We start from the raw sequence: 17,899 nt of genomic DNA on the forward strand, positions 1-17,899 counted from the left end.
TGTGTGTGTGTGTGTGTGTATACATTGCACTGATATTTGTCATGAAGTAGTTTTTTGTGTGTGAAACTGTGCCATGTGATAAAATTGTTTCTATAGAAACGGCTCCTGATTCATGATCAACATAAAAGAAAATTACAGATTCAGGCATAAGGTAGACCTGACAGAGAAGCTATTAATTTCTGAATTAATAAATTCAAATGACATTATTACTAACACTTCTTTATGACCAGAAAAATTATGTTATAATCCTAATAAATGTTATTATTAAGTTCCCATAATATGCTAGGAGCTACACAGAGAGCATAAAGAATATAATCCTAAACTTCCTGGAGCTTACATAGTGCAGGGTGAAAAGACAAGGTCAATAAAAACCTTATTGGGACTAAAAGAGGATCGTTATATTATATTGGGTCTTTTGCCTCTTTGGAGTCTTGATTTGTTTATATGCCCTGTATACTCTTTCTCCAGCATAATTCTCTCTGGTGTGGCTACAGAAAAGGCTCCACAGAAGAAAGATGACTTCCTGTGGGCTTTAAAGTAGATCTAGATGGATTTGGGTGGGAGAGGGATTGCGAGTGGTAGGAGGGAGAAATGAAGGCCTCTGACATGAGAAATATTCTAGGTAGGATTTCAACTAAATGTCATTGAAATGTCTCTATGGAAACCACAAAGCTGTTCCTCTTGACTAGAGAATTGTGTATCATTCTCTTGAAAATAATAGATCAGAAGAAAAGAGAGAAAGAAAAAAAATCTCACCATGAGTCACAGAGGGTTAGAGTAGGCAGGGAACCTGAGCTTTCAACAAATCTATTCCCCCGCTTTCAGGAAGGATCCCAAATAACCCTCTCATTCAAGCAGGATTCACTTCTAGCAACTTCCCTGATTAATCCATTCAGCAACAAGAGCGAGGCATCTAGCTTCTAACTTTCCTGTTGTATCTGAAGTGCCTTAACCCATACTCTAGTATGGGTTAGCTGATTGCTAATAGCTACCTAAGAATCCTTTTCTATTTGGATCTATTTCTCCAGCTACATCTCTGCCTTTTTTCTCTAAACCAAATATTACAATGTATGAATACACCTCTGCTTAAATAGCTATCCCTTTTCCATGAGAACATTTGTGAGGGGCAGGGCTCTGTTGAATTCTCATTTAAAATCATTCCCATCAGGCCATTCAGATGTTTCAGTTCTTCAGCAAAGCTGGGAATTACTTTTTAATTTCCTGGCAGCTAAGATTCACTTCTCGAGGCATGCTATTGGCCTCACTTGTGTTCTGTTGGTCTCATGTCATCACCAAATACACTTTCTGCAAGAACTCACAGTGCTTGCACATGACTTCACATGGAAACACAGTGTTCCAGAAGGGCTCTGAATCATTTTGGGGACGTGGTAGAGAAGAGAGCAGATGCTGCGTAAGTGAGTTCTCCACACATCTTTTTTCCCCACCTATTTGGTTTTATAAAGGCAACTAAAACAGAGTACAAAGATTACATCCCTGGACGAATTTGAGAAGTATGTTTTACATACTATCAGGGTCTAGGTCCTCACAGAGAAAGAACAATATTGCTAGAGATTAAAGTTGACTACACTCTATTCTGCCAACACCCTTTCTCCTTATCTCTAATCAGCTCATTTGAGCCACCACATTGATGCACCCCAGGATTTCTCCCTGTAGAGCTTGCCTTATTTGCGAACAGAATTAGAAAACTCATCAAAGAACTAGTCTTCTTCAGGACAGTTTCAGTCTCCAATATTCTACCCCAGTGTCCCCACAAGTAAGCTTATAGTAACATGCTCTGGCAATTTTTTTTTTTTTTTAATTCTGATAACATACCCACTTCAGTGGTGAATAAGATGGTTGGAGCTTCTTTTCCTGTGTTCCATCCTTGGGCAGATGGTACCACATGTGCCGATCATTTGACATGGAACCTCATAGGGCATTCTAGGATCATCTTCTCTCTAATCTCCATTAAATAACCAGTCACATGGGGCGCCTGGGTGGCTCAGTCAGTTAAGTGTCCAACTCAGTGTCCAACTCTTGGTTTCGGCTCAGGTCATGATCTCATGGTTTCTTCAGTTTGAGCCCCAGGTCTGGTTCTGTGCTGGCAGTATGGAGCCTCCCTGGGATTCTCTCACTCCTTCTCTCTCTGTCCCTCCCCCACTTAGGCTGTCTCTCTCAAAATAAATAAATAAACTTAAAAAAATTAAAAAAAATAACCAGTCATAAAATCCCTCCAATTTGCCTCTGTTAGATTATCTCTTCTTCTTTTTTTACTTCCAATTCCTAAGGTCATTCTTCTTCTACTTTAGGCATTTATCCCCTCTCACCTGGATTTTGAACCACCCTCTTAGCTTCTTAACTAGGAATGCTGCCCCCAATTTTATCCTCCTCTACCTCATCCTCCACATCACTTCCAGAATGATCTCTCTGACATGTAAAACATAGCACCTGTTAGAACCTTTAGCACGTTTTCTGTATTTCAGGGTTAGTATTCATTTTCTTAGCATACATATTCCAGCATCATTTCTTTCCATGTGCGTTTGTGTGTGTCTTTTTAGAGTGAAAGCTTAAAACATGTATAATATTTTTGTTTAATCAAACAACTCAAGCAGGTATGTAAAATACAATGAGTATCCCTTCAGGCCATACTCCTAGTTCCACTTCCAAGAGACAACCATTCACTTTTTGTATATTCTTCCAGAAATGGTCAGTGCATATACTGTGTGTGTGTGTGTTCTGTAAATATGTATGTGTGTATACACACACACACACACACACACACACACACACACACATATATATATGGAGAGAGAGAGAGAGCGAGAGAGACAGACAGAGACAGAGACAGACAGACAGACAGAGACAGAGACAGCCTTCTTTTTATACACAGGAGAACATTCAATAACACTGTCCTACACCTTGCTTTTAGTATCATCTTATCTCTTGACAATCTTCCCCGCCCTCTTTAAGTTCTCACAAGAGTGACTAACCTGTGGTTTCTGAAACACTCAGGCTATTTTCATGCACAACTGCCAATGCTTATGCCCTTATTTTTTGCTTGAAAGATTTTTCTTTTCATTTGTAGCCTATACATGGTGCTAACTACTATATCTCTTTAAGATTCTCCTCAGGATTAACCCTTTACTACACCTTGGAAACCACTCTTCCATGTTCCCATAGAATCTTGGACATACATGTCTCCATCATAGCACCTAACACATCATTTTAAAATATCTTCAACCAATTTGACAATAAATTTCATATTAAAAAATAATGTTAATAGCTAACATTTATTTAGTACTTACTATGTGATAGACACAATTTGAAACACTTTACATGCATTTAATGAAGAAATTATATTTGTGGGGTGCCTGGGTGGCTCAGTCAGTTGAGCATCTGACTTTGGCTCAGGTCATGACTTCATGGTTCATGGGTTCAAGCCGCCCCCCAAATAAATAAATAAAATAACTTTAGGTATACATTGTCTTGTATACTGTAAAATATTTGAAGGTTTGGAGCATATGTTAGTCATATTTCCATCCCTAGGACCCATTAAAAACATTTTTTTTTTAAAAAGAATTGTTCTATAAGTATGTGTTGAACCAAAACAACCCAAGAACAAAATAACTGTAAATGTTTCCAAATCTCTCAAAGGGAAAGAATCTTCATTCTGCCAAATAAAGTTTTAAATAATTTTTTTGAGAAGAATGTAAATTCTACGAGGACAGAGACTAGTAGAGTAGTTGAACGAATGCTCTTGGAAAAAAAGCCTTTTAATCTTAAATATGCAATACAATGACAAGTTGTACTGGGCTGAAAGAGGGGGCATACATTAAGTGCCTAACAGAGGGGTAGCAGAAAAAAACTACTAGTAGAAAAACAATGAGGACTAATAAAGATTCTAAAACAGGATAACAGGGCTCACAAAAAAGAAAACCCACACATCTTTTACTCTTTGGCCAACCTTTTCTCTAATGTATAACTACTTGTAAGAATTAATTGTAAATCCTTTCTTGAACATTTCTGTCAAGGGCTGAGTAATAGGTTGTTATATGTCACAGACTATTAACCTCCTTCGGTGGATAGTCAAAAGATTTCATGAAATGTACAATCTGCTGAAAACAAGTATTCTAAAATATAGAAACTCGGTTCTGGTATTATAAAAAAATAGGATTTAGTGCTGTGAAAAAGTTCATGAGGAAGCTCTGTACTAACATTTAATCAATTATAAGCATATATCTATTTATCCTCCTATTATTTTCAAGTGTGGTAATGTCATTTGAGTTATTAAAACTCAAGTCAGTTGGAAACACTTACAACCATTATTTTTCTTTTGAAATTTTTTACCTTCCTTGCTAATAGCAAGATTTCATTCCTCTGTGTTTTGAGGGTGCTATTGAGACTTTGGGGGTCTGCCAAGACAAAAAGTATCAAACACTTAGAGAATTGATATCAAGTAATATTCAGCTGAGATGAACACTTTAGCTTTACTGTTGCCACCAGACCACCTGATGGAAAGATTTTAAGTGGTTTGGGTAAATCTTTGGGATACCCAGATCCTGGAGAGTAATGGTTTCTTACTGTTTCACGTTAAGTGTTGAAAAATTTATTAATTTAGAGTGGAGTGATTTTCCCAGTTTGAACACAGTGGACAGAATTGGATAGAAAAATTTCCGTCTAGGTGCTGGCTCCAACATTCGGTACAATGTAAACCAGGAATCAGTCAAGTCTCATTTTGAAGACCATTGATCCACTGTTTCTTATTGCTGTCTTTGGAAATGTGCTTAGGAAAAAAAAAAAAGGACAATAATGCCATGACCAATTAAAATGGTGGTTTAAGAGGCCCCAGATGACACACAATCATTGCTGTGCTGTTCCCAGGAGACCACCATAGTTTGTCCTCCATAGGAATTCAATAAATGTTTGTTGATTGACATATCTAACAGGAGAACTAAATGGAAGAAGATAGACTATAACAGAAGAATAAGATGGAATGGAAGAATCTTATTTTGGGCAGAGTCTAAACTCTTTAAAGGCCTAAGTTTATGTCATAGAATATTTGAACTGAAAAAAGGTTTAGCAATAGTGCCATTTACTCTCATTTTACAGAGGGGAAACCTGAGGCCCAGAGAAGTCAAATGACTCACTCAAGGTTCCAAAGCTACATACTGGGAATATATTTCTGCTTGCCTGGCAGATAGGAGCCAGGCCTTGGAGTCAGGTTGCCTGGTTTCAGACTTGGGCCATGCCATTTACTAGCTCTGTAACTTCTGAGCAAACTATTTAATCACTATAGCCTAAGTTTCTCCATCTATAATGCAGGATAATAACCCCATAACCTTAAATCTAGGATTAAATGAGCTAGTGATACAAAGCACCCCATAAGCATAACTCATGCACAGGATGTATTCAATAAGTGTTACTATTTATTTTCATCGTATTGCACACTTTAATACCCAGGGCCTTATGATTCCAAGAACATAGGCTTTCAAATGTGAACCCAAACATTCAAAAAATTTGGAGAGCCTTGCTTTGATGTGGCTTAGGGTACAAAAAGATCTTTCTGTTATCTCAAAACAGAATGGCAAAGGGACATTTTTCCTCTCTCAGCTTCTCAAGATGGTGTAATATTGTAACCCAGCACCTAAAAGTGAGACCTGGTTGATTACTCATATAAGAGAAAAATGCATTTCTATCTTTATTTAACTGCTGATAGCTGTTCCTACCTTTAAATGATACTGACCTATTTGCTCTATTTGCGAAGTGATTTTGTTATAACCTCAGAGAATTTCCTGACAGCAACAAGGGTATGTTTAGACTATTTTACAAAGCTATTGCAAGCTCTTCAGTGGCGGGGGGTGGGGAGGGGACAGTTTGCAATGTTCTCTATTCTGACTAAGAAAAGTCACTGGTGTTCTGTAAAGCAGCAGGATAGTATTGTCGGAGTTACTGTGCTTGGAAACACTTTCATAGCCCTCATGTAAGGTTGGCTGACTCATGAGTATTGACACATTTAAGAGAAGTGCTTATTAGTTAAGTCAAGCCCCATCATCCAGGCTCTTGTCTTTGTCCTATTGCTTAATCATCAATTACTAAACTAATGTTCCCCTTTGAGCACAGCTACCTGGTTATCTAGAAATTAACTTAAAACTCAATTTGGAACCTTGAAATAATAGCATTCCTCAGGAAATTTAATAGAAAAAGGTGCTCATTTCTCAATAATGCAAGATCTCAGAATAACGCACAACAACCTTGCCGCACAGAGTGCCGTCCACACGCCAGTAATGGGTGTCACCTAGGAAATGCAGAATGCCGACCCCATCCCACACCTCTGATTCAGAACTTGCATTTTATCATTTTAAGATCTCAGAGCAATTCAGGTATGCAGTATAGATTGAAGAACACTGACTTAAAGAAATGGGCAGGGGGATACTGAAAGTAGTGACTGTTTTGTGTCACCAAGATGATGATAATTGGACATAACCAAAGTATGCACCAGAAACCTCTGCAATCAAATATTAAAATCACAACAGCAACAACAGGGCAATTTAACAACAGTGGATACTTGGTAAATTATATTTGTTTATCTTTTAGGTATTATTTATGTAACAGGCTCATTTGAGGCTTTTGCAAGTTTTTTTTTTTTTACTCTTTTCATTGTTATTTCCAATGCCTGTAAGAGCATTCACTATTGCATCCACCCATGCATGAAGGAAGAAAAGAAACCATGAATGCATGGTGCTATCTATTACTAGGAATGGTTACTTGGGTCAAGACTCAATAGATGTAAAGTCTTCTGGGAGTGCCCACTTGGAACATTGTTCTCTAGGTCAGGGAAAGAGAGTTTTATGCTTGGAACTCCTACCTGATCATCAGAAGCCACCTTCTTAATAAGAAGGAACAACTAGTTATTGGAATCTGAAATGCAAGAATTCAACTCTTGTTTGCAGGTAGTTAATATCATGCTTCCCCAGTCTTCTGCTCAAAGAGAAGATCTGCTTATTATCATTTGTGTTTCACTGAATTTATATTGAGAGATATTAGTGTTACTTAAAGGCAATTTATGGGGTCTATTGTCTCCTTTTTGCCCCAACTGCCTTCTGTTTATCTTTAGTCTACAGAGAGAGAGAAAGAGACAGAGACAGAGAGAGACAGAAAGAGTAGGTTTATGGCTTGGCAGAAACTAAGGGGAGGTTTGAAGTGTTTAATAAAACAACAAATGGAAATCACAGTAGTTTTTAAAATATAACTGTTCAAAAAATAACAGTGTATAATCACTATCGCATGCATAGTATATCCCATGTTGCCATAAGAAAAATTCTTCCTAATCAATAATATTAATTCCTGAAAAGTCTTGCTCCTCAGTATAGTTTTCTTTTTTTCTGCATTGGAATTACTCCTCAGAGGAATGCTGCTCAGAATTCACTGCCCAGAGTCAATAATTTTGGATTGTATAGGTTCTTGACCATAAAAGCTAGCTTTTATTTTCTTAATTTGGGAGTAGCATTCTATGTCCTGAAGAACATGAATCAGAAAATACTCGATGTTATGTTAGTCTTGAAAACAGATAATGCTATAAACCGACATAGAATTATATTTCACATAGGGTAGCATAAGAAAAGACCAAAACCTAACAAAGCCTCATTTTCCAACCCATTAATGTAATGTACAATTATCATGTCATTTTCCCAGCTATGGAATGGGTGGGTAATAATGCTAATGAATAAAAATATAAAAATGAACAGTGTTTTAGGAATGGACTTTAGTCTGAAGTCTCTTTAGAGCTATTTTTTATTATATTCTTTGTCCATTCTTAATTTTTGTCAATTTTTGTAAAAAAAAATTCCTTTTAAATAACCTCAAAAGTTACTGCCTATTAAGGTACTAAAACATGTTTAATATAAAAATCATTGAGCCTTATTTCCCATTGACATTTCAGCCCTACTTATATTATCTAAAATTCAAAGCATATTGTAGACAATGCTCTTAACCAGAACTAACTATTGAGGTTGTGGTGATAACCCTTGATCTTAAAAGTCCTCTTTGTTTCCATTTTTCTTGGTGTTTTTTCCAACCTATTTATCTCAATGCTTTGTCATATATGAGAGAAGGTAAAATAGATCTTGGATCTTGTTGGTAGCTCTCATTTAAAAGGAGAAACAAGGAACAGTAAGTAAATCAAGGTTTACTATTTTTCAATGTTCAGTGTTTTCTATTTTCCCACCATGCTTCTAACACCCCAGTGGAAAGGTAATTGGTATTTTAGTACAATATATTTTTCAAAGGCTTATCTGTTGGGGGAGTATTTTTAAAAACTCAAGTACATATATACATAGTACAGTAAGTAAGTAGGCTGTATTATTCCATCATTAGGAGCTTTTTCCAGGGGTACTGCAATTAAACTCAATCCTCTTTGTCTGGGCTACGTATGAATTCAGTTGAACAACTAGTTACACAGAGCTTTTTTTGTGGAAATGGTTGTTTTGGTTAATAACAACTTCCCTATTCAATTCATTTTCTTTTTGTAGCTCCAAAGTTGTTTGTAAATATAGTCAACAGAATTATACATTTTTTAAAAATTCTGTAAAGCATAGTACCCTATACAGAAAATAGACCACCAGCAAAGGCACTGTTTGCCTTTTAAGCTGTCTGAATCTTCTCCCATTTTATAAATTATCTATGTTGGTACTTACAAGATGCCAAAATAAATGACTTGGAAAGGAAAATATTATCATCATTTATCTACATGATATAGACTACTTTGTAATTCATTATCTTCATTATCTAATTTATCCAGTTGCAATGGCATAGATTAGGTATGATTTGTATATGTGCACGTTACTACTACGTTCTCCAGTGTTTGTAAATAGTGTGTTTTGGGTTGCTTTGTGGTAGTGAGATGTATGCGAACAGAATATGATTAATAAGCCAGTCTGTTAAAAAACCTTCCTTGAGTCAGAAAATATTCACCATGCATTCATTTTTAAAAATTGTTTTTCTTTTTCCAATACAACCACCAGAGACACCTTATTTTAAATAAGCTATTTAAAGCAGAAGTTACAACTATAAAATACAGAAATTTAATAGACTTCTTCTAATCCTTTTCAATAGATTATAAACATATTTATTTTTCCTTGACTCAAGCTAAAAAAAAGAAAGAATTCTTAAATCTTAGCATGTTAAGATAACACGGCACACTCGTAATGAAATGACAATTCAATAGCCTTTACAGCTATAGAGTGACAAAATCCCAGAGGGTTTTAGTCTTTAAATTATTCAGGCTGTCTAAAATTTCTGCTGCCACAATATTTTTTCGCAAATGAAATAAAAATGGCATTTTGCTCACGTAGATCTAGCTATTCCCTAGATGGTTGGTTCTAGAAAAGCAACAGGCTTTTTTTCCCCCTACCTTACGAGAAGCAACAGTTAGAAACTCTAACAACTAGAAAACTGCTACCCCGCAGTGGTTGGAAACAGCCAATAGAGAAGACGACAGCTATGATTTCAGTCTACTGTGCAACAGCTTCAGAAAGGGAGAAGAAAATGTGGAAATAGAAGAATGCTAACCTTTTGAAAGGAGGGCGCTATGTTACTACCGCCCTCTTCCCCCCCCCCCCCCCCCAATTTCCACGGTCCCTTTAATCATCAGGCTTTTCCGGCCTGCTTAAGTTTCTAGCATAAAGCAAAGCAGTGACTCGACCCATTCGGTTTCCACTTAAATTTGCGAGATGCTGGAAGACAAATTCATCAACCCTCACAAGGGAACAATACAAGCCTCCCCAGAAACTGTCTGGAGCACTTTCCTATTAACAAGCATGGACTGTTGTCTCAGCCTGTTGCTCCTGCCACAAGGTGTGCCAGAGCCTGGAACGAGGGAGGGCACAGTCTGAAACCCTGAAGGAGTGCTTGGGCGTTCGGTGGCGGGACCTGAGCGGGCTGGGGGGCTTGGGCCACCGCTCCCGGAGCGGAGGCGGCGGCGAACCGCGGTCCGGGGACCCTGCTGCAGGCCGTCGGGCCGCCGGCAGGTGGTGCCCTCCGCATCGGAACACCAAAGGAAACCCTGCTAAAGTAACGCTCAGACTCCGCCCCACCCGATCCTCCAGCACCACAGTCACCCGTCCTTCCCCAAATAGTGCCGAGCACGTTTCCTCCGGAACACTGCAGTAGCTTGTGTGTGTGTGTGTGTGTGTGTGTGTGTGTGTGTGTGTGTTGGAAATACAAACCAGGGGCAACGGGGAGTGGGGAGTGGGGAGTGTGTGCCAGTGTGGGGAGCGCGCGGAGTGGGACTCCCGGGGCCGGGGCGAGGTGACCGCCAATGAAACGCAGAGGGCGCGGGGACCGGTCCATTTCACATCTGCGTAAGCCCGGCCGCGGGCGCGTCGGGAGGCCACTCACCATGTTCACTTCGGAGACCATGTCTATGCTGGCGACATCGATCCGCATCCCTACGTCCACAGGGGGCCCTGCGGGGAGGTGGGACACATTATGGACACATTCTCAGAGTGGCGACAGGATGGGGAGAGGCGGGGGGCTTCCCTGTGCTTACTACGTCTGAATGGGCTTCCTCCATCCCCCACTCCCCCTTGCAGGGGACAGCCTGGGAAAACAGGTGTGGGCACACGCGTGATGCAGTGACTATGCAGAGGGTGTGTCGGGCCGGGGAAGGTCGGCTCTGCCTGGGGCTTCATCCACCTGAGACTGAGGGTCCGGGATGTGTGTGTGTGTGTGTGTGTGTGTGTGTGTGTGTCCAGGGCGTTGGGCGTAGCGCACACTTGCGGAAATGACATGCTTTTTTTTTTTTTTTTGACATTTATCTTTGACAGGAAAGGAGAACTAGATATGGGTTACAGGTTGAAAAAAGATGAAGCATTACCTCCAAAGTCCGGCCGCAAGCGAATGTCATATCCTTTGAGCAATCTGTCCACTGTCTCTTTCACGTATGACATGTTGCTGGGCTCATTGGCGCTGAAGGGAAGAAGTAGGGACCGTATTCAGAATGAACACAAACTGCGAGCAGACATAAATATAGACAAGCACACCTACCCCCAAATAACAAGCTACATGATCCAGCAAGCATGTAAAAAAGAAAAACACCAAGGAAAAAAAGAGACGTTCAAGATCAGCAGCTCACCTGTGTGCACAACAGACCATGGCAATCATCACAGGGAAAGAGAGAAGCCCCAAACTCTCTCGATTTTGTACTGTCCACATTACTAACTCTGATTAAAGAATTGTCTTTTCTGCGAAGATTCAAGGAATGCAACTTAGTCGGCGGCAGGGCAGTAATTCCCGAATGGACCTGCGCATGCGCAGAGGGTGCTCACTACCAAAAGACACCTTGTGCCTTGCAAACAATATTCCTAGTGGAACAGGCAACAGATTTCAATCCCTTTAAAGTTCCTGTTTGTGGTGCTGCACGTCCTCTGGGTAGTCGGAGATATCCTGCTCTTTCCTTGCTTAGGATCCTGTAGGCATTTGCATACTGAGATTTCTTCGTGCTTTGGAGGTTGCTACGTGCATTTCCTTTCTGTCCTCAACCTGATTTTTTTTTTTTTTCTCAACTCCCAGGGATCTGGCTACTGGCATCCTTCATTGGCAGCCACGGTGGTCCTAGAACTGAGTCTGGAGGCGGGGCGGTTTTCTGGTCTCCAGTGTGTGCCTCTGTTCGTGTGATAGGGGGATGAGGGGGTAGGGGCGGGGAGGGGGTTGATAAGTGGAGAAGAAGAGCCACAGAAGAAGGGAAGGGGCAGAGGGAACTCTGAACGTATTTGAGGACTCCAGCCAAGAACCAGGTCCCCTTGGGAGGCGTCTTAGGACATCTGCCTGAGTGTAGTCCTTCTCTATGGGAGGGGGAGGAGAAAGGCGGGCCAACTTTTTCACTCGCTCTCCCACTTTTCTTCCCTCCCCCTCTCGTGTCTCTCCAGGCACGGGATTTAAGGGAAACAAGCGATGAGGCAGCATCTCTGGGCAGGCAACCCTTTTTCTGGTGCCATCTGCCGCAAGTCCCACTTTTTTTGTAAGGTTCTGGTAAGGAAAACCTCTTTCTTAAAATTGCCGGCATGTTAAGTCGCATTGGTAGCCCAGAACAGAACCGTGAAACACCCGGAGGGTCTAATCTCTGTTCGAAAATAGATTGGGGTTCTGAAGGAGCAAGAGTTGTTTGAATTATATTAAATTCTGTCAATGCAATTCAGTAAATGCCATTGAGCACATGTTATGCGGGAGGCCCTGGGCTAGGAGTTCGTTCATTTGTTTAATGGTATATATTAAATCTTTACTATGTTTTAGGCATTCTGGAACTTAGAATAGACTTAAAGAGGGTTCCCCACCTCAAGAAGTTCACAGGCTCTCTGTCAGGACGACGGACACAAATATAAGCAAATTCAGTATATCTCTAGGTAGTTTACAAAGTGATGGGGGCTTGTTAGTAAGACCAGAGAGAGGTAGATAATGGTGTCCAGAGAAGGAGAAAGCTTTTTGTCAGAGCAGAAAGGGAGGGGTATTCCAGAAGGTGAAAACAGCCAAATCTTGTTCTGTCAAATCTTGGAGACTTGAAAGGCTATTGTCTGCTGGGAGAGCTGAACCCAGAAATAATTGGTTAGAATATAAAAGGAGAGAGGTAGGGATGGTGGTGAAGAGGGTGCAAAGGGAAGCTGAAGCCAGACTGTACCGGAAGTTACATCCTCTACTTTGCCAATTTAGGCCTCTAGAAATCACTGAAAGATTTAAGTACGGATGGTCAGGGTCAGATGTCGGTTTCAGGAAGAATGTTTTGGTAGAATAATCATGATGAGAATAATTAGAATTTATCACTTGCTGACTATTTGCTGGTTATTGTGCACATTATGTAGGTAATCATATTTGAACCTTCATAACAATTCAAATATGATAGATATTAGTATTATTCTCATTTTATAGATGATACTGAGAATGAATCAGAGTGATGTAACTAGTTCAATATCAAACAGCTTATAAATGGTCGAATCAGCATTTCAACCCAGAATCCACGGACCTGACTACTCTATGCCACGAAGTATCGACCCCAAGAGGAGGAACCAGAGACACGGAAAACAAGGAGATGGGAGAAGGGATATTACAATGCCCCAGGCAAAAGGAACTAAAGTCAGATAGTGTTTAGCATGGAGAAGAGGTGACCCACTAGTGCAAATTTTCAGAAGTGTATTGGAGACATCAGATAGCTGGAAAGGTCAGCCCATGGAGACATGTGGACGGTAACTAAAGAATTGTACACATGTGTACATCTTGATATTCTTCATATATTAACTTCATTTTCTCATTTGAGCCTCATAACATCCTTAAACACTGAGGCCATTTCTTCCGGGGACAATGATACCTAACTCCTAATCAGGTTTCTTACTTTTCTGAGAAGTGTGTCAAGGCTATCTCTTTTTAATTCATATGTATCTGCTTCTAATGAGCAAAAGAAAAGATTTATTTGTGCTTCCGGTCCTTGCTGAAGCATAGAACCTCTCATGTGGCAGAACTCTGCAAAAGCTGCATTGTAGAAAATGAAATTTGTGGAGGTTTATTTCATTCATTTGTCCATCCATTTATTTCTCCAAATATTCATTGAGCACTTACTAAGTGTCAGACTTACTGCTAAAACCGGGTGATACAACAGTAAAAAAAAAAAAAAAATATATCAAACAGGGTCCCTTTCCACATGAAATTTGCCAATTTACCCATATTTTGGAGGTTGCAGATTTTAGCCTTCCTTGCTAACAGAATTCAATTCATAAAAGAAGTATTTAGTTAAGTGTTCTTATGTTTTGCCAGTTAATATAGCTTTTATTGGGATACATGTTTTCCATTTGCGCATAAACCCCAAAATTCCTTTTTGAATAACAGCCAGGATTGTATTTACCAGCGTCTGTAAAAGAGCCAAGATTTTATCCTAGAATTGAGGAGGATTATGGGGTCATTTCATATAATTGAGTCCTAATGTTTAGTTTACCCTAATTTGGGTCAGTTTCAATGAATATGGCTTTTAAATTATGTTTCCATTTATATGGAAGGACACTACAAAAAGTCATTAGATACTTATAATAGCATCTAATATTGGGGTGCTATTGGGTCAGTTTCAATGAATATGGCTTTTAAATTATGTCTCCATTTATATGGAAGGACACTACAAAAAGTCATTAGATACTTATAATAGCATCTAATATTGGGGTGCTATTGGGTCAGTTTCAATGAATATGGCTTTTAAATTATGTCTCCATTTATATGGAAGGACACTACAAAAAGTCATTAGATACTTATAATAGCATCTAATATTGGAGTGCTATTGAGGATGGAACCCACTGCATCACTCAGTATCTTATGTATGAGGAGTTGTGGAAGAAAATTTTTACCAGACCCTACTTTGTGAAAAGCAATAGGAATCCTAAAATTCATTAATTTCCTTATTTGCTTTGGTCACTGGGAATCTCTGAGTTATAAGTACAGTTCAGCTTCCGTCATTATGTAAGGTCTTAATGACCTGCATTTTGTTATGTTACATTTCTCCCTGATGCCTTCCAATCCTAAATTAATTTTTCTGTGTCACACTTTACTAATTTAAAAACAGATATGCTGCACTGATTATAAATAGTGTGTAAACTGTCTTGAATAAATTTTGGAACTAATGGGAATAAATTCAAAATAATAAAAAAAGAATAAGTAAATAATTGAAACATGCTAAAAATCATCAGACCCAGACCCACTGTAGGATTTTTTTTTTATGGCTTCAAATGTCGACAGTTACTTCCTCTGTGAAGTTGCTTATTTCTTTTCTAAACTAATCCTCTTAATTAGGACCTTCCCCCTTGAAGATTCAACTCAATTTCCATTTTTGTTTTTTAATTAAAGCTGTCCCTGAAAGCCATTGGCCATCTCCACTCTTATTATCTTCTACTGATAGACTCCTAGGGGGATCCTAAAAATTATCATCCACGCAGCAAATTTAACTGTGAACTTGTGAACGGATTAGTATGACTATTTACCAAAAAAGAAAAATTTCCTATAAGTAAATAAGAGAGAAAGAAAAAAAGACAAAGAACCACTGTAAATGAGGAACTGCAAATTAAAACAATGCACACCGTTTCAAACTTATTACATATGCAAAATGTAAGAATGCCAAATATTGGTTAGAAACTTTGAAATACTTTCAGTAGGCATACAAATTGATCTGAGCACTTTGTAAAGCAATTTGGGCACAGCTGGTAAAGTTGAAGATGCACACGTCCTTTGGCACAGAATTTCCACCACTAGGAATATGCCCTTGAGATACACTCATGTGGTCTAAGAATGCCCATTGCAGTGTAGCTTTTAATGGTGTAAAATTGACAACAGCCTAAATGTTTTATCTATTGGGAATAAATAAATACTGACATAGTTACACAATGGAATCCAACAATAAAAATATACAAATATCACATGCTTTACATAGATAGATCACAATATAAAATATTAAGCACAAACAATCCAAACAAAGAGGTTGGTGCAGAATGACTATGATAGCATTAAGTAAAGTTAAAAACATTTAAGTGCAAAAACCAAAACATATATTATTATATATAGAGAGAGATAGGTTTTAGATGGATATGTATCTATTGTAAAAATAAACAAAGACAGGAAAGATACTAGATTTTAGGATATAAGACAGGCTTCAACTGAATCTATAATACTTTATCCAAGAAAAAAACCCTCAAGCAAATTAATTAAAACATGATATGTGGATGTTCATTTTTCTACTCTTTATTTCCAGGTATTTGAAATATTTTATAAAAACTGATTAAAACTAGTAAGTGACAAATTGGGAAGATATATTTGAAATTTATATTTTTTAAATGTTGATGCATATCAATAACAGAAAAAAATAAACCTAATATATAAGTAGGAAAATGATTAGAACAAGCATTTCACCAAGGAAAGTGACCAATAGATACATTACAAATTTTCAACCTCAGCAGTAATACAATGAATAGAATTTTTTAAAAATATGAAGTACCATTTTTATTTATTAGTTTTCTATTTTAAAAAGGTTTATAACATCAAATATCATGAGGGCTGCAAAGAAATATAGTTTTATACACTTTTGGGGTAGTATAAATTACCACAATCTATTAAGGGCAATTTGTAATACTAATAGCCATACAATGCTATTTTGTGAATCTATTTGTAGACTTCCATTCCTTTTAGTTGATCAGGTTTTCTGATTTAAACTATATTCTATATATATAATGATCATTTGATATACATATGCATTGTGGTATGCCTACCACAACCTAGTTGATTAGGTATCTCACATAGTTACCAATTTTTGTATGTGATAAAAACTCTTAGGTATCTCACATAGTTACCAATTTTTGTATGTGATAAGAACTCTTAAGATCTACTTGCAGAAACTTTTGAGTATACAATACATGATTAAATATAATCATCGTGCTGTACATTAGATCCCCAGAACTAATTCATCTTATAACTGGCCAAAGAGTACAAACTTTCACTTATTATATGATATATTTTTATCAAACCACTGTTAGGAAGATTTGAATTTTGGTAAGATAGCCACACTATCACTACTTTAAAAAATATTTACATGTCTTTTGTCATGCTTTCATCTTTTTCTGTTTTTAGGAGATTAAGTTCTGCATTAATTTATTAAAATTATAAATTTTGTATAACTTTGATATTACATTAAGTCTACTAATTAATTTAAATACTATTTTTATCTGTCTTAATGGAAATAGCCTTACTTTATTTTTTGCATATGAATTTATTCTTTAAGGGCTTATTATTTTCAGGCTATATTAATATTCAGGTAGTTAACAAATTTTTAGCTGCTAATATAAAAAATGCCTTTTTTTACTTTGTATTTTTCAGTTCTTCCTAATTCAAATTTTATAATGTGGACTTTTGAAGATAAAAATTATGTCATGTAATAGAGCCAAGTATATTTTTACCTCCTTTTACTCTTATTTTTTAATCTTAATGCTATAGCAATTTTATAATTATCTTTAATAAATAAATTCATGTTTTATTCTTTCCCTATATTTATTTTTGCTTTGAATTTCTTTTTAAATTACTATTTATAGTATTTCTACTCTTTCCAGTGTTTGGAATGATTATAAGAATATTCTTTTCTTGTTTTAAGGAGAATTCTACCCAAATAAATATATGATTTCATGTTTTTTGTTTCATTTTTAAGTTTTTATTTAAATTCCATTTAGTTGACATACAGTGTGATATTAGTTTCAGATATACAATTTAGTGATTCAACACTTACATGCAACACTGTATTTTCTATCTTATTAATAAAGACATTCCAAGTTGTTAAATATATTAAAAATACTAATTTATGTTAGTAAGAATAGTTAACACTTTTATAGGCTTATTATTTACCAATACAATTTTAAACACTTGATATATTTAGTGCTTATAATACCTTATGAGGTGGTCATACTATGCTTTACAGATAAAGTAATTGGGACACAGAAAGTTCATTAATTTATCCAAGGTTATCCAATTAAATGATAGAGACAGAATTTAAATTCAGGCAGTCTAATGGCAGTCTATACTTTTTACCAGTACACTACTAAATATGAAAAAATGTTGCCACCATAAAACACTCCTTTAACCTTTATTGAGTTAATTATATGATTTCTGCAAATTCTCCTATGTAATTACAAGCATTTAGAGTTTACCCTATGCTATGAGTGACTTACATTTTTAGAACAAGCCAAAATTCGATATTTTTTTACGGAAACACAGCAGACCTATGTTCCCCAAGTGGAACCTGTAAAGGGTCACTCTGAAAACTGGAAGTACACATAGTGTCTTGACCTTCAGCTGACCTTCATTTGACCAGTGGGATGCTGTGGGTACGCGTTCAAAG

General features: G+C 37.4%; 1 protein-coding gene across 1 annotated transcript in view; it reads right to left on the reverse strand.

Annotated features, from left to right (window-relative positions):
* The window catches only part of GABRB1 (gamma-aminobutyric acid type A receptor subunit beta1), a 387,348-nt gene extending 375,763 nt beyond the window's left edge, over positions 1-11,585 (reverse strand). Inside the window, exons 1-3 of the mRNA XM_011281892.4 lie at positions 11,132-11,585; positions 10,874-10,965; positions 10,396-10,463 (exon numbers count right to left, since the gene is read on the reverse strand). Coding sequence (XP_011280194.2) covers positions 10,396-10,463; positions 10,874-10,965; positions 11,132-11,211 — 240 coding nt within the window. The 5' untranslated portion in view covers positions 11,212-11,585. The remainder of the gene's footprint in view (positions 1-10,395; positions 10,464-10,873; positions 10,966-11,131) is intronic.
* Between the last annotated feature and the right edge of the window lie 6,314 nt (positions 11,586-17,899).

The sequence above is a fragment of the Felis catus genome, chromosome B1, assembly GCF_018350175.1.
Source record: "Felis catus isolate Fca126 chromosome B1, F.catus_Fca126_mat1.0, whole genome shotgun sequence".
In the NCBI taxonomy this organism is placed as follows: domain Eukaryota; kingdom Metazoa; phylum Chordata; class Mammalia; order Carnivora; family Felidae; genus Felis; species Felis catus.